The sequence below is a fragment of the Hordeum vulgare genome, chromosome 4H, assembly GCF_904849725.1.
Source record: "Hordeum vulgare subsp. vulgare chromosome 4H, MorexV3_pseudomolecules_assembly, whole genome shotgun sequence".
NCBI classification, from domain to species: domain Eukaryota; kingdom Viridiplantae; phylum Streptophyta; class Magnoliopsida; order Poales; family Poaceae; genus Hordeum; species Hordeum vulgare.
This window is the reverse complement of record NC_058521.1, coordinates 128,845,917-128,872,919: the sequence shown is the minus strand read 5'-3', so window position 1 is coordinate 128,872,919 and position 27,003 is coordinate 128,845,917. Positions and strand designations below refer to the sequence as shown.

Sequence of the window (27,003 nt, the reverse complement as noted above, 5' to 3'; positions counted from 1 at the left end):
ATATACATTATAAGTATAGATTCATTCATTTTGTTTTATATGTAGTCCCTTATTAGAATTTCTAAAAAGACTTATATTTAAAAATGGAAGGAGTAGTTGCTATAATGATTTATCGCATGTTTAGATATCTACTTACACTTCAACGGCCGTGCAAAGTTCAACTACATGTTGACGAAGGACATGAGGGAAGGGGATTCAAATACAAAATTCATGATCCGAAAATCGACAATCTAAACCCGATGCAACGCACGGACACTTATACTAGTATATATAAAGTCATTAGTGCTTCTAGCGGTACGTCACATATGTTTGCCCCAAAGTTGCCAAATATTACCCACTAATGTCATAATATAAGTGACAAAAAATGTTTCACACAAGGGAATTCTTCATTTGGGCTGGCCCATGGAGTAGGGAGCCCTATATTGCCCCTGTGCGCTAGGAGAAGACGCAACGACCCAATTTGGCCGACCCATGTGCGGGCGGCCTGCTTTTAAATTTCATTTCTTTATTTCTATTTTTTCGTTTTCGTTTTCTTTTTTCTCCTTTAAATAATGGTACTTAAAAAATTTCCAAAAAATAAGAGAATTTGAAAATAATTTTTTTAATAAATCATAAAATGTTTGTGGATTCAAAAAATATTTGTAATTTTCTAAACAATGTTCGCAATTTTAAAAAAAATGTTTGGGAAATAGAAAAATGTCTATGATTTTTTTGAAAAATGCATGTATTAAAAATGTTGATTGAATTGAACAAAATGTTCATTGAAATGGTATTGGTGATGCAGCAAAATGTTGTTATGGCCTTTGAAGATTATAATATATATTTTTTGGAAAATGATTAGTATCTACCGGCGGATTGCTCCTAGGCGTCAACCGCCTCCATCGTCTACCACGTGTCCACCTTTCCTTTCTTAGAAACATCTTTCTTTGACAAGATTGTTGTTGCAAGAAAAAATTGTAGCAAGACCTTTGTTGCAATAAAAAAATCTGCAACTTGATATATGTCGTAAAAATTTCTGCAACATGATCCGTGTTTCCGCAACACAACCTATGTTGCAGTAGTACATGATGACGCTCGGCCACTCGATTCATGAGATCCGACGACTTAGGAGGCGGTGGATCTTTTCAAAGAATCCGCCAGCAGACGCGTAGCAGCTTCCGTATTTTTTCGGTTGCAACGCACAGCCTTTTGCTAAAAATATATTAACATAAATAAACACTTGAACAACAGTATTGGGCGATTCCAGTACATATAGCTAGCTAGCTTTGTTGAGAGAGAAGGTAGACGATAGATAAATTAAGTAACTAATTGCGAGTGAATTTTGTAGATCGATGCGAGGAGTAATTAAGGAGGTAGCTAGCTAGTAGAGGTTGATGGAGGAGACGGCGAGGTAGGAGGCGATGAGCTCGTCGTCCTCCACGGCCAGCGCGCCCTGCATTGCCGGCCACCACTCCGGCGGCATGCTGCTGCTGCTGCTGCTGCTGGCGTCGTTGAGCAGAGACACATCCGCCCCCGTCGTCGTCGCATCTTCCGGCTGATCTGCTGCTGCGTCGTCGTCGACGTTGCGCGCGAAGCGGCCCTTCACCCTCGGCCGGCTGTCCGCAAGCGTCTTCCGGCAAGCATACTGACCAAAACACAACACACAGAGTTGACACGACCATGAGTATATATATACAGTATATATGTGCACTCAACGTGGCATGCATCGTAGCTACCGACCAGGCGACGAGACTGCCAAAGATCAACATACCGTGATCTTCTTTTGGAAGTTGCGTTGGTTGCGCTTGGTGCGGTACTTCTCGATGCGCTCCCGCCGCTCCTCCGCGCTGTACCGCCCCACCGGAGCCTGCCCCGGCCCCGGCGGCGCCGCGAGAGCTTGGAGGTCTCCGGCGCTCATCACACGCTGCATCGACTGGGAGTAGGAGTAGTAGTGCTGCTGCTGCTGCTGCTGCTCTTGAAGGAGCAGCAGATCACCGTAGCTGCTGGACGCCATGGAGGGGAGCAAGGGACCATTGCCGCTGCCGCTGCCGCTGTTGCTATAATAAGGAGTAGGAGACGATGTGCTCCAGTGATACATCATCAACTGAACTGCCGTGGACTCGTGCCCGCGCTGTCGGTCTACTGGCTACTCTTCGTTGGGTGGTGTAACCGGCATGGAGATCGACCACTCTATATATGTGTGCGCCAGTATGTAGAGCTAGTGCTATTGCTCTGTACGTCTGGCCTCCTCAAGGGCGTACGACGCCAAGTCAACTCTGATTTGAAACGACCTACTACTACCTTGTGCGATGACACCATTCCAGTGACGATATAAAGTCGTGGCAAACACATATAATTCCATCTTTCCTGGAACAACAATATGTGGGTAGTACACTACCGGAGACATGCAGATACAAGCAACGTCGAAAACAAGCTGGTAGGCATACATGATCTCCTCATGTTACGCACAGAGTAGCTCAATGCAGGAGGCACCATCACCAATACATGCAACTTTACTGACATTGGAGAATCTCAACGGATTGTGCAATGTGGATACACGGCACAAGCAGGATAAATAAAAGCTGGCAGTCACGACTCAATATAGCAAGAATGTGGGTTAAGGGCAGCACTGCAGACGATGCAAAGGAGACATGAGCAAGTTGGGGCCATCTCCTACTTTTCCCACTCAAATCCTTAAAACCATATGCCTTTCTTTCCAGCACCTACACATGCACTGTGCTCAACTTGCAATTGACTACACAGCAACAAACAGGCCCTGCCACTTTGCTCCATTAAGCAAAACCGCGATTCCATGGGGCTAGGCGTGCCAAATATTTGGCTGCTTTAACGTTCCAACATTCCTAATCATTTACTAATCAGAACACTGGCAAGCATGGGAAGCAAAGGTAAAGATGCCCAAAGAAAAAGAAAAAAAAAAACGCTTGTTTATTTATGTCCAAAACTGCAGAAACCCAAGATGCACATGAACCTCTCTCTCACTGGACTGATGACCATTGATAGACACAGAATGCAAGTGTGAAAGACAGTCCGTGATTAGACTTTGTCCCTCAAAAAATCTGCGCCACTACTATCATTACCTTCAAAAGTGAATCTCTCGAGATTTCAGTGGAGAAGAATCATAACCCCTTTGAAAATTCCAAGCTACAAGATAGACCCCCACAAGGATCTGTGTTTCAAGCATCTAGTTGACAGAAGTTTGATGCTACAGATGCAGGACGCTGTTTTCAGTTGGCTATTGGTTGGTAAGATCATTGGAAGTGTCCACAACCAATTGCAAGACTCCCTTCTCCTATAATGGTACATCCTCTAATGAATGCCTACAGTACCCCACTCAAGAGCCTGACAACACGAGCTAGTCAACCTTCAAGTGGCCTTAGCCAACCGACAAGATAAAGTCAAAGCGCACCAGGATATCACATTGCAAATAGATCCGTTTGCCTTTGGTATGCAGCAAAATGCTTGAATTGTATACTCCCAACAGTTGTTATGATTTTCTTCTAGATACAACCTGCAGAGATGTCAACCCAAGAGTTACATTGCATCCAGATGAGTTAAATCATTGACGACTTAGTGTGTCGAGAGAGAAAAAACAAGAGGATCACAGAGAGGAGGAAAGGAGCCTACACTGAGGCAGTGGCTATTTGTCAATGAATATAGGATAACGTAAACAAGTGGGACTATTAGGATAAAGCGCAGTTATCATAATTTTTACTTTCTGCTAGCAGGTCAACTGAAAAATAGTCACACCACCATTGCATGAGTTGGGATGCAATAATTGTTCAGTTTATATGTATAAAGAACATATAGAATGGGCAACAGACTAGACAGATAAGTAATTATTCCAAGTATATAAGAGCAAAAAGGTTGTGCCAAATACTTGACACATACGATATCATAAGATACATCACAATTGATATGCAATATGAAGGTCAGAAGGGACAACCAATGTGTTATTTCGAATGACATATGATTTGGTAGAAACGAAACTAAGTTGACGAAGGCTGATAAGACTTCACTTTGCAGTGGCATGCATGATACGGAGAAAAGATTTCTGTTCTGGCCCCATATCGTCCTTTGGTGCCTCTGTGGGGTGAAGCCTTTTATCGCTGTCATGATCTCTAAAACTTTTCCCGGTCAAATCCTTTGAAACTACTACAGTAAATACATGCCTCTGCTTCTACCCGGTAGAGTTGATTTTCAAAAAGAATTAAATAGTAATACTACCTCAGTTCACAAATATAAGTTTATCAGTCTAGCTTCCAGGCATCAATGGTGATTATGCAGGGTGATCTATTTCAATCTCAAAGAAGAACCTGCACTAACTGAGGCATAACATGCAACCTTTGCAAGACTATGGCAAAGTTTGTGGTTTTACACTAGGAAGTTACTTCGCTGACTATAGACCATCAAAACCATAATACAGTTCTATCTTGCAGCAATACTTATATCATTAGTGATGTCACACAGAATTAAGTGACGGCTATTGTATATCATGGCAGGTTGACAATGGCATCAGCATTAGTAATATGCTCCTGAACAGCTGAACTCATACCTTACACATGATTCATAATTAACATTGACTAGCGTTAGCCAGCACACTTTAGGCAAACAATATGATATAAAGATTTGACCAGGTCTCTTACTTTGCATACTTTCTTCTTGAAAGGCACGGGCTTAAGAAAGCCCAAGAAAGGAATATACGAGGGGCCGCGCAACAATATTTTTTGTCTTCGCTTTCCTGCAAAACCAAGACTTCAGATTTGTATGGGATAATATACCAATAGTTTATATCTTCATACTAGAAACTAAGTACAATATTTTCAATAAGGATTCCTGCATTTTCAGAAATTACTTATCGTGGCCTTATTTTAAACACATATCAACAGCTTCAATTGCCCTTTGCGTCATCTCATGAATAGCTTAGATAATAGTGCAAGAATGAGAAGAACAAACAGAAAAGGAAATGTCTGTATCAACGAAAACAGTATTCTCTATTACGAGCTCAAAAGAGTAAAGTTGCAGTTAGTAAATGTCGATATGTTGCCAATTCAGACAAATTAATGATGAACAGCTCATATCACCTGATCTAGCTGTAGATATATCCACCTTATCATCAGCATAATCATAATTTAGTGGCCCCTCATCTATTTTAGCAACATCTTTCTCTAAAGAAGCATCGCGTTTCTTTAAATTTTGTTCTTCCATTTCATTATTTGCCCAAGTTCCGTCACTTGACTCCTTATCATAAACAACAGCAGCTGAACTGATCTCTTGGCCGCTGAGAGTATTTTCCACTGAAACCATTCTTATTGCATTTCTGTAAACCGGTTCCACCTTATAACTCTCAGTATTTTCCATGTCTTCATCCATATTTTGCTCTACTTGATGAGCTGGCAGTACAATGTCTTTGCATAAATCAGTACTCAACTGATCTGTAAGATTTAATGGAGTCCCATCATCTTGCCCACCAGTTGAGCACCCCAATGTTTCCGCAGCATCTCTGTGAGTCTTCGAGTCAACTGGAACATCATCAGGTTTGTCCATGCACTTACTCTCGAGGCAAACATCAGAACATGAAACAATTTCATGATCCAGAGGTGCCTGTACCTCCCTCTGACCAGATGTGCGGATAGACCCATGATTTGCACAAGTATTAGTATGATCTACGATTTCACTGGGTTGGTCAGGACCCTTGTTCTCAAGACTAGTGTCAAAAAGCTCCATACTCTGGGGAAGAGAAGAACATGGTAACTTAACAACGGAGGATACAGGAGTACTGTCACCTGAAATGAGGTTTAATGTGCACAATTCTGTAGCATCTAATTCCATTGCGTTCTCAACAAATTCAAATTGCTCCTCAATGCATTTCTGGTCTACAGAAGAGGCAGCACAAGCCTGCATGCTGCCAGCCATAACAATTTCATTGTTTTCAGGGTTAGCCATGATGGTGTGAACAGCATCACTGTGAGCTTCTCCCCTGTTAGCCTGTAAGGTTTCCTCTTGAGTTTCAACTGGAATTTCACTATCATCAGTAGACTGCTCTAACTGGTCGGCAAAGATAGACATATCAGCATCATGACGTTTTTGACACAACACTTTGGTGCGAAAATTCATGTGTGAAACAGGTAGTTCATCTTTGTTGGGAGAAGGTTCCAGATTTGTTTCCAAAGTTTGTGGATCACCTTTAAAAGACATAGGATCCAAACCAATCCAGTCACCAACCTTATACTTTGTTGAATTTAGTTGTTCATTTGGTAAGAGTCTATCGATTCTAATTGTCTCTTTGTAGAAATGTTTCTTCCTTGTAGCCTTGGAAATAAGCAACCTGATAATGAACAGATGACATAATATTGCATTATGAATCATGGTAAAATGGGTGCCTTCCTAAATAGAAAGTTGTGGAAAGTAAAATGACACAACAGCTGGTAGGTTGCAAACGCAGACGCGGAGCTAAAGCTAAATAAACTAGAAGTTGATTTCCCACCAAAAGCCCAGGATCGCCCTCTTGATAGGAATACAAAGGAGTTTACGAAGACATATACAAAGATAATGGGCAGAAATAAATAGGAGGAGAAACAAGAAGAGACTTCTAAAGTCTAGACTAACTCATAATCCGTCAAATAAAGGATGTCAATGTTCATGAAATAGTTAACTAGTAACTGCTCGGCCGCTGGCACGTAGAGGATTAGTACGGGAATCAGCCAGTAAGTCGGCCGAAAAAACAGTTAATCGACTGCTCGGTGACCCACCAAGCAGGGATTAATCGGACAGTTAACTGATTTACTGGACGATATTTTTGAACAATGAATAATGCTAAGATAAAAAACATGCATTCAGAGTACTCCCTCCGTCCCAAAATAAGTGACTCAAAAGTGACTCAACTTAGTGCAAAGTTGAGTCACTTTTGAGTCACTTATTTTGGGACGGAGGGAGTAGTACGAGAAACTAGCCACATCAGCAAATCATTACATGGTTTAGGCCATGTGGAATAAGATGTCTGAACCTCTCCAAGTAATAGATATATGACTCACCTGCAGTTTACCGACATAGCAGCTTTGGCTCGCTCCATAGAAAGACCAAGCAAATATGCACATAAATTTATGACATCATAGGGGCCTCTAATTTCATTAGCATTATGAGCAGCACTTGAAATGATGAGATTCTTTCCTTTAGTCCAGTCCACCAACAGCTACAAACAGAAGAAAAATGCTGTATATTAGCAAAAGAAACAAGCGAGCTGAGCTGAGAGCACGTTTAGTGCAAGGGGGTTGAGATACGAAATTCTAAGCTAAGGTGCAGATGTCCCTTTTAGTGCAAGTGGTGTTGAGCATAGTGAAGGTGAGAAGAATTTGTTAGATCAAACGAAACACAAGCAATATGTGTATGTTGCAAAAGGTTGCGGAGCATGGTGGTAATGAGTAATATATCAACACAATTATTAGTTGATGTTTGAATTCAATGTGAAGGAACAACGAAAGCAGAGCAAGATAAGTAACCTTGGCTTCGGCTAGGACTTGTCTCCTTGAATTGACATCATCGATGAGGGGAGAGTATGCAATCTCAAAGTGTATCCCCCTCTGCGATCAGACGGAGATATAGTTAGTTGAGCACCCGCATTGACATTGAACATTGATTCGGTTTGAGTGGGGGGGGGGGGGGGGGGGGGGCAGTGACAGGCGTAGCGGTTGATTACCTGTAGTGCAAGCTTGATGGTTGGGAGCTTGAGACGGAATGGCAGTTTGTGAGAAAAGTCGATGGAGATGACATCAATCTCTGTGGCAGACTGGCAGAGGTGGTCGAGCGCGGCCTGGGTGAGAGGGCGCGCCGCGACGATGTCGTATGTGCGGAGGAGGCGGGCGGCGGAGGGGGCAAGCGCGGACGCGGCGGCTGCAGCGGAGTCGAGGGAGAGGGTGATGCGCGTGTACTGGCGGAAGGGCTCGGTGGTAGGGGATCCATTGCGGGAACGGTGGAGGGAGGCGGAGGGGGGGAGCGGGAGGGAAGACAAGGCGGGGAAGGGAGCGGTGTGGCACCGGTCGGCGTCGGCGAGTAGGCCGCGGTGGGGGTGGTCGAGGGCGACGGCAGCGTAGCCTAGCTCGAGGGCTCGTGCGGCGGCGAGAAGGCGGGAGTTGCAGTTGGGGGAAGGGAGGAGGCTTAGGTCAAAGAAGAGGAGCGCCATGGATTCGCGCCGCCAACTCCGTCTGGCCGTCAGACAGGGGAAGAAAGAGCAGAGGCCGGTAGTGCTGGTTTCACATAAAAAATTACAGGCCCATGTTTAATTTACTTCATAAAGCCCATCCCAGCTCCACTTCAGCCCAGCCTTTCTACTTCATAAATCCCAACTCATTTGGTTCTTGCTACCTGGGGGATGTCACCCCACAAAAAAGAAAAACTCACGGTGTCCATCGAAGTGCGTCCCTATATCTAAATCACTACTCCATTCGTTCTTAAATATAAGATGTATTTTTAAAAAAAAAAACTTCTCAAACTTTGATCAAGTTTATTGATAAAAATACCAATATCTAGAATATGAAATTATCATCACTAGATTCAACCTGAAATATATTTTTAGATTATGTATATTTGGTATTGTAAATATTTATATATTTTGTTATAATGTTGATCAAACATAAACAACGGATGACTTTATTAAAAACTAATACACTTACATTTAAGCACGGAGGGAGTAGTTAAGAGGCACTTTTTATAAAGGTTACTCCCACTATCTCAGGTTGCGATTAGTGTCATATTATATTTATGCCATTTGTCATAACCTAAGAGTTTTTTTTATATAGATTCATTTATTTAAAATATTTTATCTCTCAAACTGTGCGTCCAAATTTTGAACCGTTATCATCGTTGGATTCGTCGCGTCGAGATCTTAAAAAGTAGATCCCATATCGATGTTCGATGATTTCTTTCTAGAAAAAACCCGAACCGGAAGCACGTTTTTTCAAGTGCCTCTCGCATAAGCAAATCCATATCTCTCGCGGATGAAAAAAACATATTTTTTTTTCTTTTCATAATAGACACATTCATGCCTCTCAGGGAAGCAAATATGTGCCTACACGAGAAGCAAATATATGCCTCTTATGAAAAAAAACTAGTTTTCCCTTTCCGAGAGACACGACCGTGCCTCCATGAGAAGTAAATGTTTGTCTCTCGTGGCAGGTAAAAAAAGAAAAGACATTTTTTCACTTCGGGAGGCGCGACTCTGGTAGACTGTGAGAGGTGGTCAAGTGCGGCCTGGGTGAGAGGGCATGTCGCGGCAATGTCATATGTGCGGAGGAGGCGGGCGGCGGAGGGGGCAAGGACGGAGCATAGCCTAGCTCGAGGGCCCCACAAGGGTAGCGAGGGGGTGACCGCGCCACCCAAGCTCTGTGTGGACATTGACCCAATAGAATATATTTTTTCTACCATCGCGAGTTTCTGTTTCGCGACGATCCAATCTGGAAGCTGTTTTTGGCACTCCGTCGGAGGGAGAACCCATCCACTGAGGCATCTTCATCAACCTTGTTGCATTCATGGTGATGTATGAGTAGTTCATCCTCGTGGCTGAGAGTATGTACTAGTAGCTATGTGTTTAATCCCTCCTTTCTCTCTCATGTTCTCGGTGGATTTGATCTTGATTGTATCATGATTTTTATTAGTAAAGTTGGATCTTATGATGTGCATCTCCTTTATTCTTTTTGTGGTGAATTGAGTCTTGCTCTTTGAATTTTTTTTATGTTGGATTGAATACTTTGTATTTGAAATTACATGATGCATATCTAGTAACAAACTTTTGGATACCCTAGTGATATTGGGGTACCCTTAGCATAAATGTTGAACAATACATATCATATGGTGTCGTCGTAGTACGATCTCTAAGACTATGTGTGACACTTTGGGGTGGTTTAATATATTGATGGAAAGACAACATTGAGTTGGTTTGCTACCTAGGCGATTTCATCCTATTTTCTCTGATAGAAATAGAAACTTTGAAGTGATTTTTTTCTGCACATTCAGGGATTATCATGTGGTTTAATTATGTTAACAATGTTGAGAGTTGGCAGTAGTGAAAGTATGAACCCTAGGCATTGTTTCCAAGCATTGCAATATTTTTTTATTTATATTTTTGTAACTTGCTACCTTGTTGTTTTGATTTACTTGGATTATAAAAATATATTCCTACCATCTATATTACACCAATATCACCTTCTCTTTGTTGAACTAATGCACCTATACAATTGACAGCTGTATTGGGTGCGTTGGGGACACACACAAAAATCTTGTATTTGATTGTAGGATTGTTTTAAAAGAGAACCATCTTCATCCTACACCTCCCAAGAATTAACAAACCTTAGGTCATCGAGTTGAGAGAAAGTTACTACTGTTCTACAAATTCTACTATAGGAGGCCCAACAAAGTCTACAAAGTTAAAGTTGCATAGTAGGCATCAGATTGCGAGTTGACACGGGCATGGTGAAAGTGCATGTAGCCCCATGTGTGGTCTGGAAATTAATGAAAATCTATGTGGACTAATGTTTTCATTTGAGATGTATATGAAGGAATGTTTTGTAGGCAATGCATTCATAATATTAGATGTGTTCAATGATGAAAGACATCAAGATAAGGATATGCATTGAATTTTGGTGATGCATAAATTATATTTGATGGTTTGAGAAGAATTAAATAAAATTGAATATATGCACCAACATCATTGAGTTGAAGAGATGAATATATTATGATCAATAAGAAAAAGTAGATGTGATTTAGTGATCTAGTCTTAAAGCAATGATGTGAAGTGAATAATACATTTTGGCTTTTAGGATATAAGATAGAGCACAAACTAAATATTAGGGTTGACCAATATGAAGCAGGAGTATTAGATTCTAGATGGTCAGCACACAAGCATAAAAGATCTACCATGTGGATTTTAGATGCACCTAGTGCCCCTATGGTGTTTCGGAGATTGTTGGACAAAACACTTGAGAGACTAATGTGTTTGCTAGTGCACACAGAGTAAAAGTCCTTCGAGTATTGAGAAGGTTGCTATATCTCCTAAGAAGATTGCCAAGATTTGTAGATAATATTATGATATCTTTTGAGTGTATTGGTAGAGCTATTGAGGAGTATGTCATTGAGATGATTGTGTGTCGGAGTCGAGCCCTAACAATTGTTGTTGAGAGCAATTTTTTTGGTATGTCGTTCGAGGAATAATTGATTGTTGCAAGAAGAATGAAGATGGCGAGAAGACATAGTTCTTTCTCTTAGTTTCATTTCTTTCATTTAAGTGAAATCGAGAGAATTCTCTTCCTAGATAGGGAAAACCATACCATTAAGGGGGGTCCAAGTTAGTTGATATTTAGGTATTCGTTGAATTCTCAATCATGAATCTATCTCTGAGTAAAGTCGGGAGAATTCTCTTCATGTCGTGTGATTTCTCTTTAAATCATAGATGAAGTTATTTGGGACATTTAAGAAGAATCATAAGCAGTGGTGAAAGGATCGATATGGTTGACTAGAGGGGTGAATAGGCAACTAACGGTTTTAAGCTTTTCTTTAACAAATTAAGTTTAGCAACAAATAGGTTGTCTAGATATGCAACTAAGTGAGCAACCTATATGATGCTAGCAACAATAAAACAAGTAACTAACTAATAGACGTAACGGTAAGAAGTAAACACAAGTGGAACCGATGAAGACAAGGATGTGTTTCTGAAGTTCCTTACCTTTGAGGGGAAGTACATCTCCGTTGGAGCAGTGTAGAGGCACACTGCTCACCAAGATGCCACTAAGACCGCTGTATTCTCCTCACGTCCTCACACAATGCAAGGTGTCGTGATTCCGCTAGTGGTGCCCTTGAAGGCAACGACCGAACCTGTACAAACAAGGCTGGGGCAATATCTACAACTGTAATGGAGGCTCCAAACGAAACCACAAAGCTTCACCACAATGAAATATGGCTTCAAGGTGACCTCAACCATCTAGGGTGCTAAAACACCCAAGAGTAACAAGATCCGTGAGGGATTGATGGGGGAGTCAAATTTCTATTGGTGGAAGTGTAGATCAAGACCCTCTCAAGCAAACCCTAGAGTATCAACAAGTTTTGTTGGCTAGGGAGAGAGATCGGGTGAAAATGGAGCTTGGAGCAACAATGGAGCTTATGGTTAGGGAAGGTGAGCTTCTTAGTGAAGAAGAAACCCTTTATACAGTGGGAGGACAAATCCAACCGTCACCCACCTCCTCAGCCCGCTCATGAGCGGTACTACTGATCATAAGAGGTAGTACCGCTCCAAGGGGAGAGTACTACCATTTGGGGCAGAGGGCAGTAGTCCACGCGGGAGGCACATGGCGGTAGTACAGCCAGAGTGGTACTACCGCTACCAGGAGCGGTACTACCGATCATAAGAGGTAGTACTGCCTCCTATATCCGCTTAGGACGGGCTGCAAACCTTTGCAAAAGATCAAGGGGATTCTGGTGCGGTAGTAACAAGCGGTACTACCACTTGCTGGGCGGTACTACCGCCCATCACTACCGCTCCAGAAACCGCTCAGTCCGACACGAAAAGTGTCGAGACCCACGGGCAGCGGCACTAGCCAACGGAACTAGACACAACAAATCTGCCCCAGGGTGTTACTACCGCCGCCAGGGTGGTACTACCGCCACCAGGGCGGTACTACTGATCATAAGAGGTAGTACCGCTCCAGGGAGCGGTACTACTGCTTGGATCCTTCCAGGCAGGGATCGGCAAGGTCACATGCTCCATTGAGGCAGGAAGGAGGGTGTGTGGGAATGTGTACGTGATGATTCCACCCAAACCTTTCCGAAGCATATCCTCTCTTAATAGTACGGCTTTTCCTACGACTCAAGTCCGTCGAAAAAGAAATGAAGGAGAGAAAACCGTCTTCATATTAATACACCGAGGGGCATGAATCGTCTTGTGTCAAATGATAAAATACGTGAAAGACTTAGTGCACACAATTAGTGTGCAAACGTATTGTCATCAATCACCAAAACCACTAAGGTAGAAATATGCCCTTACAATCCCCCCTTTTTGGTGGATTTATGACAACACAGGATTTGCACAGAAGATATAAACAAGATATATAATGCAAACCCCAATCTCTACAAAATATAGACATGCTCGCCCTATTTGTGTGCACTATTTGAGTATGCTTCTGGAATGCATAGTGCACACACTAGGATCAACACTCCCCTTATATTTTATAGACATACACTACTTGCACATAGGACAACTGGAATGTAATACAGATGCACGAAGTAATGTGAGCATTAATGATAGGGCACATGATAAATATCTCACAAACTAACACTTAGGATATAATTAAGGTAGCATATGTCTCACACCATATGACGTAGTCTCACACATATAAAAAGCAAAGAAAATGATAGAGGAGCTCACGAGCGAATAAAGAAAAAATGGGCAACGAAAAAACACTCATGACTCCCGCAAATGCAAATCGCTAAACTTTCTCCCCCTTTGGCAGCAAGACGCCAAAAAGGACAGAGAGAACAAAGAGGATCAAGGAAGGGTGGTAACTCTGGTGACGAACTTCAATACTCTCCAGACTGAGAGCTGTGATGAACGGTTCCAGGAGGAGCAGGAGAGCTAGGAAATTCAACATCGGAATCCCATGGGCAGTGTCGAGCGATCCAGGTGTCCTCATCGGTAAATCTATCCTGAGAACCGCTCTCAATCTCTAAACCAATGTGCCTACCAAGAGCATTATGACAACTGATAGCCACCTTCTCAGCTGCATGGGTCCTGTACCAACCTTTGGCCTACATACATAATAGCTTCTTCATCTTTTCCTTGAGCTTCTGAGCCCAAGATGGTTCAGCAGTAGGGGGCACACCACGGGAAGCAGTGCACCTTCATCCACAAAGTCATCATCAGCCTCTTCCTCATCAAAATCATCCTCAGCTTCTGGCACATCCTGCTCAGGAGCAGTGTGAGCAACCCACTTATCCTTCTAACGAAGTTGAACTACTTTGTGTGATACCAGATCCCCACACTCAAACATACTGTCAGGAAAAGTCGGTGCCCAAGTTTTCTCAATCAGAAGGATTAGATAGGTCCCATAGATGGGGCACTTACACTCAGAAACAGCAGAACGGAGCTAAGACCACATAACATGAGAAACATCCAATGGCTTCACACTAACCTTGAACTTATGAAATTCGCAGTAAAGGAGCATATCCACCAACTATGAGTGTACCTGGTCCAGATCCCCAATAGAGGGAAAGAGAGTGTGCCTGAAAATACGGTGCATAATGTCTAGGAATGGTTCCAGCACCCAGGTGTACTTGCCGATGGTGGAGGAGATCTTCTCTATACTGTACTTGTAAAGATGTTACTTGTGGGTTGTAGCCGTCTCTTTGTGGGGACAGAAACCAAGAGGGTTCTCGATTCCATTGTCCTTAATGTCAAGTAGATTCGTAAAGGTCTTCCAGGGAGCAGAAAGTAACCTGCCATTTGTCAACCAAGTCAAAGTCATGTCCTCATCAGTTACCAGATGCACCATGGCAAAGAAGACAACAATAATCTCGGCATCAAAGTCTTTGTTGAACTGCATAATGTTGAGAATGCCCAGCTTTTCATAGAGAGAAAGAGCAGTCTCGAAGTACCTGACATTCAGTTGCATATATTCAACGTCAATAGATTTGACATGAGAAACATACAAGTTCTCCTTTCTCTTTAGAATGCCATTATAGACTGACAATTTCTTTATGTTCCAGAAGGGACGGTTGCACATAGATGGCTCCTGGGATTCCCCATAGGGATAGGCCTTACGGGACATCCAAAAGTCCTTAGCATTCAGTATGGCAATGCATGGGGACTTCAAGGGCCTGACAGCAGGGCGCTTCCCTTAGACTTGGAAGGAGCTTGGCTAGCACTCTCCTCTTGAACAGACCCCTGCGGTTGACTTGAGCTATGTGCCTCAGATGTACGATAACACTTCATGCTTCCACAGCTAGGGTTCATCCTACGCTCCTGATGAGCAGAGCTGCCACCTCCTGAGATCCAAAACATAACCAGACAAAAACACGAGAGTAAACGATGTGCATAAGTCAACAAGAAACCAAGAAAATGGGGAAGAAGGTGATGGAACATGAGGAAGTATGTGTTCTTGGCAGCCCAGAGCGGTAATACCGCTGCTAGGAGCGGTACTACCCCTTATGATCGGTAGTACCGCCCATAGGAGCAGTAGTACCGTTTAGGGCACAGACCGTAGGGTGAAAACCACCACTGGTTAGATCCGGTACTACCGGGGATGCCAAGAGCACCTAATTCCTACTTAGAATATCAAGTCTACTCCCTAGCCGCCTTCCTCATCCTATTCATGCCACGATTTTTGACAAAAAAGCGAGGGATACTTCTCGCATTGCCCAAAACCAAGATCTTAAAATTAGACCAAAAGGAGAGAAGAACGGGGGCAATACCGATATCCATGGCAAAAGGAAGGGGTGGGGATCGATTCCACCGGTTGGAATTGCAAAAGAGCGGCCGTAAACAGAGATCAGCGATAGCCACGGGATCCCTTGGGTCACCTGGATAGAGAAACCCACGAGGAGGAGTGGGTATGAAAGGGTATGGGGAGTGGAAAGTGCCCCTCCTCATGCCCCATAACCCATGTGGATTCACATAAGCGGTAGTACCGCGCTTGGAGCGGTAGTACCTCTTATGATCTCTAGTACCGCTCTAAGAGCAGTAGTACCGCCCCAGATGGCCCCAAAAAAATCCAAGAGGTGGTGCACGCAAATAAATAACATACTTGTTAACCCAAAGTGGCATGAGACATGAAACACGGTCATGGTAAAGGTGATACCCCAAGTTATGAAGAAAGTAAACTAGAGATAAAAACAACCTGGGGTGACACATAAAAATTACAACATGCTCTTAAGAAGAAAATGCCACACTTAGGAGGGGGCGGTGGCTGAAGCCACCTATGTTTGAGTCAGTTGGTATGGCACCGCGAAGATTTTAACCCTGGGTCCAAGACCAAAACTCGTCTTTTGAAGCACATGTGTCATCTAAATGACTAATGTGAAAGACTTGATCGATTTATGCATAATAGGGGGATGGAGAGTTCATTGAGAGAAAAACACTCCCCCTAAACTCATGCCTACATCTAAACAAAATAGTATGATGAGAGTGGTGAGGTGTGCCTAAGTTCAATCCACATTGCTCAAATCAATGATATTTAGCTCATGCCTTAACTCGTGAAATCTTGCTTCATTCAATGGCTTCGTGAAAATTTCTGCAAGTTGATCATTAGTGTGAAGGTAAATGAGATCAATTTCCCCACGCTCGATATGATACCAGATGAAATGGTGACGAACACAAATGTGATTCATCTTGAAGTGTTGAACCGGATTGTTGGATACTGAGATTGCACTTACATTATCACAATAAAGAGGCACTTTGTCACAAGTGACGCCGTAATCCTTTAAAGTTTCCCTCATCCAAAGAAACTGAGCACAGCAACTTGCAGCAGCGACATACTCGTCCTCGGTGGACAAGAGAGAAACACAATTTTGTTTCTTTGGAAACCAACTTACCACAGAGCGACCAAGGAATTGGGAACCTTCGAAAGTTGACTTCCTCTCCACACTGTCTCTCTCCCAATCCGAATCTGAGTATCCTATGAGATAAAATGGAGCACCTTTGGGATACCATAAGCCAAAGTTTGGGGTATGAGCCAAATATCTAAACATTCGCTTGACCGCCACATAGTAACTTTCCTTAGGTGCAGATTGAAATCGCTCACAAATTTCCACGCTCAACATAATATCCAATCTAGATGCACAAAGGTAAAGCAAAGAGCCAGTCATAGAGCGATATACCTTTTGATCCACAACTTTACCATTGGGGTTGAGGTCAAGATGGCAGTTGAGAGGTATGGGAGTGTTTGCCTTGGCTGGTTTGAGATCATCCATCTTGAACCTCTTAAGCATGTCTTGGGTATATTTTGCTTGATTTATGAAGGTTCCTTGATTTCGTTGCTTGACTTTGAATCCAGGGAAAACCTTCAACTCTCCCATCATATACATCTCAAATTCTTTGGTCATTACTGAGGCAAACTCTTCATTAAAAGCTTTGTTAGGAGAACCAAAGATAATATCATTAACATATAGTTGGCATATGAACAAAATCCCTCTTACCTTCTTAGTAAAAAGAGGAGGGGTCAATTTTCCCAATTTCAAACCCACGATCGTGTAACATCGCAGTAAAGTGCTCATACCACGCTCATGGGGCTTGTTTAAGGCCATAGAGTGCCTTATCAAGACTGTATACATGATTGGGGAACTTGGGATCCTCGAACCCTGGGGGTTGCTTGACATATACCAACTCCTTAAGGGGCCATTAAGAAATGCACTCTTCACATCCATTTGATATAATTTGAAGTTATGATCTGAAGCAAATGCAAGCAACATGCTAATAGATTCAAGGCGAGCAACAGGACCAAAGGTTTCACCGTAGTCGATGCCCCCGACTTGGGAGTAGCCTTGTGCTACCAATATTGCCTTGTTGCGAATGACAACACCGTTTGCATCTTGCTTGTTCTTAAAGATCACTTGGTTCTAGTGACATTGTGGTTCTCCTTCGGTATTGGCACCAATGGCCACACTTTGTTGCACTCAAGTTGTTGAGTTCATCATGCATGGCTTCAACCCAGTCCATGTCTTCGAGCGCTTCTTGTACCTTTAGGGGTTTAATACAAGAAAAAAATGCATGATGGGCACTGAAGTTTGTTAATTGTCGGCGATTGGTTACCCCTTTCATCAAGATGTCGTAGACATTATCTAGCACATGTGAATTCTTTATGAGCTTGACAACATTCTTGGCAGCATGTCTTTCTTGAATCTCCTCAGGGGTAAGTTGAGGAGGAACCTTTTTGAGACCTTTACCGCCTTTGTGAGCTTGGTCTTGATCTTGAGCTTGGTCTTGATCTTGATCATGCTCTTGATCTTGAGCTTGCTCACAGGTTTGAGCTTGATCAAGGACATCACTTGGTGAAGCACCATCATGTGGTTGATCTTCTCCTTGAGCTTGATCACAATGTTGAGGGCCTTCACTTCGTTCTTCAAAAGCGTGTGGGTCTTGCGTCGGTGATGGTTCCACTTGAGTGGAACATTGTCCTTCTCCTTCGGCCACAAGGGGTTCCTCAATGGGTAGGAAGTGTCCTACAGCCATTCTTCTTATGGCTCGGGGAGGAATTTCATCACCTACATCACAAAGTCCACTTTGCTCCACTTGGGAGCCATTATTCTCAACAAACTCCACGGTACACATCTCCTCAATGAGTCCATTGGACTTGTTGAGGACACAGTAAGCACGAGATTTTGTAGCATAACCAACAAATATGCCCTCTTGAGCCCTAGATTCAAATTTAGACAAACGAGGACCTTTCTTAAAAATGAAACACTTAAAGCCGAACACCCGGAAGTACTTGAGGTTGGGCTTGTTACCTGTAAGAATTTCATAAGGAGTCTTGTTCAAGCCTTTATGGAGGTAGAGACGATTAGATGCATGACATGCGGTGTTGATGGCTTCGGCCCAAAAGTTATACGGAGATTTAAACTCCGCCATCATGGTTCTTGCCGTATCCATCAACGTCTGGTTCTTCCTTTTTGCTACACCATTTTGTTGAGGGGTATATGGTGTGGACTATTGATGCTCGCTCCCCTCATCACTCCTAAATTCATTTAAGGTGTGATTCTTGAACTCGGTGCCATTGTCACTTCTAATCATCAATATTTTTGCCTCATGTTGACGTTGAACTTCATTGTAAAAGTCGATAACGGTTTGTTTGGTCTCACTCTTCCTCTTGAAAAAGTACACCCAAGTATATCTTGAGTTATCATCTACTATCACCAATCAATAATTTCTTCCCCCAAGACTATCGAAGGATGGAGGACCAAATAGATCCATGTGGAGGAGCTCCAAGGTCCTCTTTGAGTATATGGTAGTCGTGGGGCGATGAGATCTCTCATGTAGCTTTCATTTAATACAAGCACTGCAAGCACGATCTCTAAAAAAACTCACATTTGTTAGTCCAAGAACATGATCCCCTTTGAGGAGACTTTGCAAAAATCTCATATTGACATGGGCTAGCCGACGATGCCAATGCCATCCCACATCAACTTTAGCCATTAGGGAAGTCGTGGTTTTAGTGGGTCGCTCCAAAAAGTTAATCACACAGAGACCGTTCTCGACATGCCCAACAAAGGCTACTTTAAGAGTCTTGCTCCACAAAAGGGCCATGGAGTCAACACCAAAGAACGTACTAAAACCCATGAGTGCAAGTTGATGAACGAAAAGTAAATTGTATGCAAGGGTCCCAACAAGAATGATCTTTTCAATGGTAAGTTCCGGAGAAATTACCACCTTGCCAAGACCCAATACCTTCGAAATTGCATCATCACCGAAGGAGACTTGGGTGGCCACGAATGGGTCGGGATGAACATCCACCACCAAGTCATTGCTTCCGGTCATATGATTTGTCGCTCCGCTATCAAGCAACCACGACACTCCAGTGGAAGCAAACTCCTGCATAAGATCAATGCTTTGATTTAGGTACCCATTCTTTAATGGGTCCTCTCAGGTTAGTAACAAGGGTCTTAGGGACCCAAATAGACCATTCAATGTACTCATAAGGGGAACCAACAAATTTAGCAAAGACATTTCCATCACTAGCACAACATATAACATCAGAGGGGTTAAAGTCGCTCACATTGTTGGGAAGGAGGGTTTTGCCCTTTTTGGCATTACCAGCCTTAGCTTTGCCCTTCCCCTTTTCATGAGCACCCTCCCCGACCTTGACAAGGGTTTCCTTAAGCGGGGGAGGTTGCTTGGTCTTGATCTTCTTGTTCTTCTTGGCCTTGGATACAAACCCAACTCCTTCCTTTGCAACCACTTCCTTTTGATTGCTGAGAAGGTCATTGAGATTCTTTTCGCCTTGAATGCATGTCACAAGGCCTTTCTCAAGCTGCTCTTTTTATTTGGCATTCTCTTCCACAAGATGTACATGCTTACAACATGGGTTAGTATCATGGGCATTATTAATTAAAACAAATGGAGAACATGTGGCTATTTCCTTAGTGAGTTTTACTTGGAGTTGAGCATGAGACTCTTTCAAAGAAGCATGAACACTCTTCAAAGCCTTGTGAGCCTTGTAAAGTATGGCAAGCTCTTCCTTGAGTCTGACATGGTCAACCCCAAGTGCAACCTTTTCAGATTGAAGCACACGAGTAAGAACAAGAGCATGATCATGATCTTTCTATAATTTAGCAAGGTCATCATTGTGTGACTCCTCAATAGCCAAACGAAGCCTTTGCTCTTCCTCAAGAGCAGTGCATAGATCTGCTATCTCATCGGCATAGTCATGACTATGTCCTTGTAACATAGAGATAGTTTATTCATGAGTTTCAGTGAGGTCATTAGCCTCTCCTAGTTGTTCCAAGAGAGCAACAAAATGCTTCTTGTTTTTACCCTTGATCTTTCTCATGAATCTATCAAAGGAATTTTCCCCATCATCTACCTTATACTTTTCATCACCACTATCCATAGGATAAGGGGTAGTGGAAATGGTAGTTTTGATGTTGCTAGTTTTAATGTTAGAGGTTACCTTGTTGGATGCCTTGGCCATGAGGCACTTGGTAATGTAGTTATCGTTGGGGGCTTTAAAAATGGACACCTTGCTTGGAGAAGAAGATGCAATGGCCACCGTGGCCATTCTCGTCACTTCACCACTTGCATCATCATCGTCATCGTCATCGGAGAGGTACTATTCTTGAGCCACCAACACCTTTTGGGGCATCTTCTTGGAGAAGTTGTTCTTGTTGGGGAAGGACTAGGTCTTGTCTTTGCGACTGAGCTTGCCACCGTCGTCTTCCATCTGCTCATAAGGACAATCTGCCACAAAGTGACTCACAATAATTGTAGGAAGTTCTCACGCGTTGCTTGCCTTTGGACCCACTTGAGTTTTGCTTCACAAAATTGGGCCTTGAGTTTCTCTTGTTTCCCCAAAACTGCCTTGATGCAAGAGCCATGTGTTCGTGATAAGCATACTTGGTGTCTTCGGGGCAAATTTGCTCTTCTTCTTCTTCATCTTCCTCCAAAACAGCCTTGGCCTTCAAAGCAAGGTTGGATGAGTCTTTTCTTGACCGTTGGACATGAGCTAGAGCATTGCTAATGGTCTTGTTCAATATGTTCATGGCAATGAACTCGTCCAACACATCCCTTGAGGACATGGAGTGAAAGTCCGGCCTTTGATAGAGGAAGAATGACATGGACTTGTTGAAAGGCATGATAGCCATGAGAAACTTACGCTTGATCCAATTGTCATTCACATCCTTGCTTCCATGATCTTGAAGAGCAACAACAAGCATTGTCACTCTTAGGTAGAGCTCATGAGGGTCCTCGTCCTCAATCATAGCAAATTCACTGGCCTCATCAAGTAGCACTTCATAGTTAGACTGTTGAATACTTGAGCTTCCCTTGTACATGGAAATGATGTGCTCCCAACAATCTTTGGCACGAGTGAAGGGACCCAAATGAGCAACGCCTTCAACGCGAACTCCTTCTTGAAGGATGAACAAGGCAGAGTGATTGAGCCAATTGTCGACCTCTTCTCTTGGAGTGAGGTTTCTTGGATCATGTGGGTAGTAGCCTTGCTCAATGATTCTCCAAAGTTGTTTTGAGATGTGATTCAAATGAGCCTTGATATGAAAAACTCAGTTAGCAAAATTATTCTTAACAAGTTTAGGAGGAGGACTAATGTTAATAATAAGCGATGGGTGAACCGGTCCTCCATAGACCGCGGGAGGAGGAAGCGAGACAAAGGTATTTGCCCCGCTCACTTGTTGAGCCAATTTATTTCTATCACTACTAGCATTTTCCTTTTCAGAGTTGGTCCTGAATCCGAACGTGTGGGATTAACCACATGCAACGGATCGATAGATAGTTTGAAGCCATTTTTGGGGAAGACGACAGAAAACAAAAAATTTCGACCTACGAGCACGCCCAGGATCACTATGAAGACTGCATACAAGGTTCGATCTTTTCGTTACCGACTCGTAGAGGCGATGACGATCGGCAGTGCAGATCCCTGCAGCTAGGATTTACAACCTCCCAACCGCGAGGATGTACTCCCTCGTCTGCCCCTCGGACAGCCCTGCGGAAGGTGGTCGGACTGTCCCTCGGACGGTCTCTTGGACAACCCTTCAGGAGGACCATCGAAAACCGAACGGTCACTCGGACAGCACTTCGGGAGGACCCTCGAAGCTCGGACAGTCACTTGGACAGCCCTTCGGGATGCACTCTCGAACTAAAACCGAAACTACAATCTGTCTACAGAGTTGCACACATACGGTGCCATCTATCCGACAGGGCTTCGCCGTCGAGAACTAATTCCCACCGGAACCCACACAAACCTTCGGCTCTATGAAACTATTTCGCTAGGAGGGAGAAAGAAAGCCAGATCATGCATGGCATGTGTATGTGAGAAAGAGTGAGTGTGGAGAGCTCCTCTCCACCTCTATTTATAGGGGAGGAGGAGGTGGTGGTGGCTGAAAATGTCAGCCCAAAAAGGGGGTCCCACCATTCCATGTCATCCCTAGATCTTCGGGGAAGATTCCCTTTAGATATTTTCCCAAAAAGTAACCAATCACTGCTTTTCACTATTCATCAAAACATTTTCCCGCGTTTGAAAAATCCGAAACTTTTTCTATAGGCCTAGAACATTTCCAGTACCCACTAAAATAATTCTGGACGCGTTCCGAAACATTTTGAGATCAATGATTTTCATTTGTGAAAAGCAACCAAAGCAGTTCCGGCAGTCCGGAACATTTCCGATTTTTCGCTCTGAAAAATTTCAGAAGTTCCCAGAACAATTCTAGTACCCTCCAATAATTTCTAGGCATGTGTCGAAACCAATTTGACTTAATGGTATACTCTAAAACAACTTTTTGGTTTTAGTGAAAGTCTTTTGGTGTTCTCTTTCCGGAACAATTCTGTTGTCCCCGAAACTTATTTGATAATTTTCTCTGAGACTCTGTGTCTGGTATTCAGTAGATAGATGACCCTTAAGTGTGTGACCCTATAGGTTTGGTGAAGTATAGACATGACCGGAACACTTTCGATGAGTGATCAACATCGGAGTCGACACCACTATACCCACATGAATAAATATTTGAGCAAACCTCTAGTTGTCGTGTGCTATTCCTTTTATTTCATGATATGTTACAAACACTTGAGGTGAGACTTGTCGGCATCCGTGTGAATCAACACTTGTCCACTGTGCCAGTTACCTCGTTACCGGTTTTGTTCTCTTTTCTCTTTTCCGTGTTTCGGCATCCGTGTGATCAAATCACAATGTGTCTGGCCAGACGATGATGAATACCGTAACATCGAGAGGTCCCAAAGAATATCTCTCCATCGTCGAAGGAGCAAATCCCAATCTCGAGCTACCAAGTTACTTGTCATACTTTCCGTGAACCCGTAAGTAGCCGTAATAGCCACCCAGTTACAGATGACGTTTAACAAACCCCAAAGTTCATGACGCAAGTAAAAGGAACTCAATACCCTCATGGTCTAAGGAATTATGAAAACATTAACTTCCTCTGTATTATTAACCATTAACTTGTGACGAATGTATCTCGTATCATAACATCAATTGGGTCGATTCAACACAAGTGTTCTACTAACATTGTGCCCTCAAAGTTGTTGGCATAGTCATGCCCATGATGAGGAAAACAGAACCATCATGCAACACTTGAGCTAGTCTTAGAGGCTAGACTAGGAATACATTTTACCGTTTATTATTCCACACGTGCATATGAGTCTTCCTCCGAGCCTCGTGGTTATTGTAGACTCGAGAACCATGGCAGTTATAGCATGGAACATAAACATAATTATGAACATGGAGATAAACAATAACATTTATTATTGCCTCTAGGGCATATCTCCTACAGACTCCCACTTGCACTAGAGTCAATAATATAGTCAATGATAATGCACTTTACACCTGTGGCATATCGGTGTAACAAATGCTTCGCTTGTGGTATAGCCGATGTTCGCTGGATCTAATAACTTCAGTTCCTTGTGTATCTTTGAATCTCCTCGTGTTTACACGCTTTCACAAAATTTATATTTTGTGTGGACTTGGCTTTGTATATATGTGAATCACACATCAAACCTTGTTACCTCACACCGATCTATGGAGCAACTATCTGCAATAGTGTCCCATTGACCCAAGCCATCCTAGAATCGTACTAAGTTCATGAATGAAATATATGATTCAATATCTTCTTTTTCACTTCTAAAGCGTCAACATACTTAGCCTTTGTTATAGAATTCGCCACAGTAACCTGTTTTGAACAATTCCAACTTGCTATGCCATCGTATTGTGTATTACACAAAACCTTAACTTAAATCGAAAATCGCATGGAGCATTGATGAAGACTGTATCGATGTAATGACTTACAATGAGCACTTCATAATCTCTCCTTGCGAGAAAACATGTCATGAGTTCTACTTTAGTACTCAATGATATTTTTCACTTTTGTCATATGTAAGTGCTTTGGTCACTTTGGTTTCTCTACTCGCAACAGCTTGGGAGTATTGGACATATCTGGTTGTTTTACATAGCATGGAATACATGATTAATCCAAACACAAATGTGTGTGCAATCTCCATCATGTATTTGCGCATTAGTATTTTTAGGACAACGAGTCTTGCAAAACTCTTTCCATGTGACTTTGGCAAGAATCACTCCTTGCAGTTTTTAATGCTAAAATGTTTTAGCATCTCGGCAATATGTATTTTGGCTTAGCCCTATTAGGCAATTCTATCTCATAGATAAACATGCCTAATGTCAAGGTTGCTTAGCCCAAGCACACAATGTTCTAATTCTTATCAAGAAATTTATATTATTTCCAATCAACAATGTGACAAGGACACAAGGTTTTTAGAAATATTATTATGCTCCCACTTAGTTTCTTGTAACCACAAGCATCTTCGTTATCCATTGATGAAATCAAACTCCTTTGACTATTTCATCAAAAATGAAGATTCCAACTCCATTATGCTCTCTTCTGTCCATTGCTGGATCTCTCAAGTTTGCATATTCACTAGCATCCTCTAGATTGACAAAATACCTTGGACTATATCACATGCAACTCCTAGCACTACAGGAATTAGCTTCTTTGCCGTCTGCCATCACAGACGGCAAAGAGTATATCACAGACGGCAAAGAATCCCACTGTCGGCAAAATTTCCGCGTCAGCCTACGACGACATTGTAGCTTCTTTGCCGTCTGCCTCACCGAAGCGGACGACAAAGAGCTTTGCCGTCAGCTTTTCATAAGAGCAGTCGGCAAATATGTCGAGACGGCAGCCGGCTGGCGTTGCCTCTGTTAGGGGCTTTGCCGTCTGCCTCCCCTCTTATTTGCCGTCTGCCTCCCCCCTCTTCTTTGCCGTCTGCCTCCACCTCCTCCTCCCCCTCCTCTGTGCCCTCTTCTTTGCCGTCTGCCTCCCCCTCTTCTTTGCCGTCTGCCTCCACCTCCTCCTCCCCCTCCTCTGTGCCCTCTTCTTTGCCGTCTGCCCCCCTAGAAGCAGACGGCAAAGATACTATATGGCCAGCTGCTGCTGCAGGTTGCACAGCTGGGCACCACATGGCACCTTTGCCGTGAGCTGCCTGATGGAAAAGGCCTTTGCCATCAGCTGGCAAACGGCAAAGAGCCTATATTGTCACATTTTTGTTTATTTTTTCTATTTCACAGCACACATATATATATAATTCATAGCACATATATGATAAATAGGTCACAACACATATATGATATACATATAAAGCTCATCAATGCCATTTGTTCATCAACGTACATCCCATATATCAAAAGAACCAACACATACAAAGTTTCATCCATATATACATACATATAGTTGCACATATATTGTTCATCCATATATACATATACATATAGTTCCACATTGTTCATCAACTCAAATAAAAACGGGAACTAAAGCACTCCAATGCCAGCTTCCATGCATGTAGTACATCCAATCTGCAAAATGGGAATAAGAAAGTCAGAAGAAGAATAAGAACAACATATATATGGCAAATAAGCTAAATTGAAGAAAAAAGAGAAGAAGCAAGAAGAGAAGAAGGAGAATAAAAAACAAGAATAAGGAGGAGGAGGATGAGGAGAAGGAGAAGGAGAAGGAGGAGGAGAATAGGAGAAGAAGAAGGAGAAGAAGAGGAGAAGGAGGGAAGAAGAAGGAGAATAAGGAGGGCTCCTTCTCCTCCTTCTCCTTCTTCTCTTCTTCTTCTCCTCCTCCTTCTTCTCCTTCTCCTTCTCTTCTCTTTCTCTTCTTCTTTCTGTTCTTCCTTTTCATTTCTCCTCTTCTCCTCTTCTTGGAGCTAAATTAGCTAACTACGTATTTTTGGAGCTAAATGGGATAATTATGTCATTATAGAGGAAAACAAGCTAAGTATATAATATTAATGAGCTAACCAAGGTTCTTATGCCATTTTGAGCTTATAATGTCTTTTTGGAGCTAAATTGGCTAATTATGTCATTGTTGGGGAAATTAAGGCAAGGAGAATATGAAAGAGGAGAAGAAAGAGAATGAGGAGAAGAAGAAGAAGAAATAAAGAAGGAGGAGGAGGAGGAGAAGGACTAGAAGGTCCTTGGCCTTCTCCTCCTCCTCCTCCTCCCCCTTCTCCTTCTTCTCTTCTTCTTCTTGTTCTTGTTCTTCTTTCTTTTCATTTTTCCTATTTGTTCTCCTCTTCTCCTCTTCTTGGAGCTAAATTAGCTAACTATGTCTTTTTTGGAGCTAAATGGGCTAATTATCCCATTTTAGAGGAAAACAAGCTAAGTATATAATATTAATGAGCTAACCAAGGTTCTTATGCCATTTTGAGGTTATTATGGCATTTTGGAGCTAAATGGGCTAATTATGTCATTGTTGGGGGAAATTAAGGCAAGGAGA

General features: G+C 42.7%; 2 protein-coding genes across 2 annotated transcripts; both read right to left on the bottom strand.

Moving 5' to 3' along the window:
* Window positions 1-1,186: 1,186 nt before the first annotated feature.
* LOC123448122 lies at window positions 1,187-2,940 on the bottom strand. The gene is made up of 2 exons (XM_045124897.1): window positions 1,751-2,940; window positions 1,187-1,624 (listed from the first exon to the last, which is right to left on the bottom strand). The coding sequence occupies exons 1-2, from the start codon at window positions 2,078-2,080 to the stop codon at window positions 1,361-1,363; spliced, it is 594 nt and encodes a 197-aa protein (XP_044980832.1). The 5' UTR covers window positions 2,081-2,940; the 3' UTR covers window positions 1,187-1,360.
* A 107-nt stretch (window positions 2,941-3,047) lies between these two features.
* Window positions 3,048-8,242, bottom strand: LOC123448121. The gene is made up of 6 exons (XM_045124896.1): window positions 7,694-8,242; window positions 7,497-7,577; window positions 7,032-7,189; window positions 5,082-6,325; window positions 4,644-4,738; window positions 3,048-3,508 (listed from the first exon to the last, which is right to left on the bottom strand). The coding sequence occupies exons 1-6, from the start codon at window positions 8,174-8,176 to the stop codon at window positions 3,485-3,487; spliced, it is 2,085 nt and encodes a 694-aa protein (XP_044980831.1). The 5' UTR covers window positions 8,177-8,242; the 3' UTR covers window positions 3,048-3,484.
* Between the last annotated feature and the right edge of the window lie 18,761 nt (window positions 8,243-27,003).

Coding starts and splice junctions, on each gene's coding strand:
- LOC123448122 (XM_045124897.1), bottom strand. CDS start 2,080: ATGATGTATCACTGGAGCACATCGTCTCCTACTCCTTATTATAGCAAC. Junction 1,625..1,750: donor ACTTCCAAAAGAAGATCACG/GTATGTTGATCT, acceptor TGTTTTGGTCAG/TATGCTTGCCGGAAGACGCT.
- LOC123448121 (XM_045124896.1), bottom strand. CDS start 8,176: ATGGCGCTCCTCTTCTTTGACCTAAGCCTCCTCCCTTCCCCCAACTGC. Junction 6,326..7,031: donor GCTATGTCGGTAAACTGCAG/GTGAGTCATATA, acceptor GTTCATTATCAG/GTTGCTTATTTCCAAGGCTA. Junction 3,509..4,643: donor TCAAGAAGAAAGTATGCAAA/GTAAGAGACCTG, acceptor ACATCTCTGCAG/GTTGTATCTAGAAGAAAATC.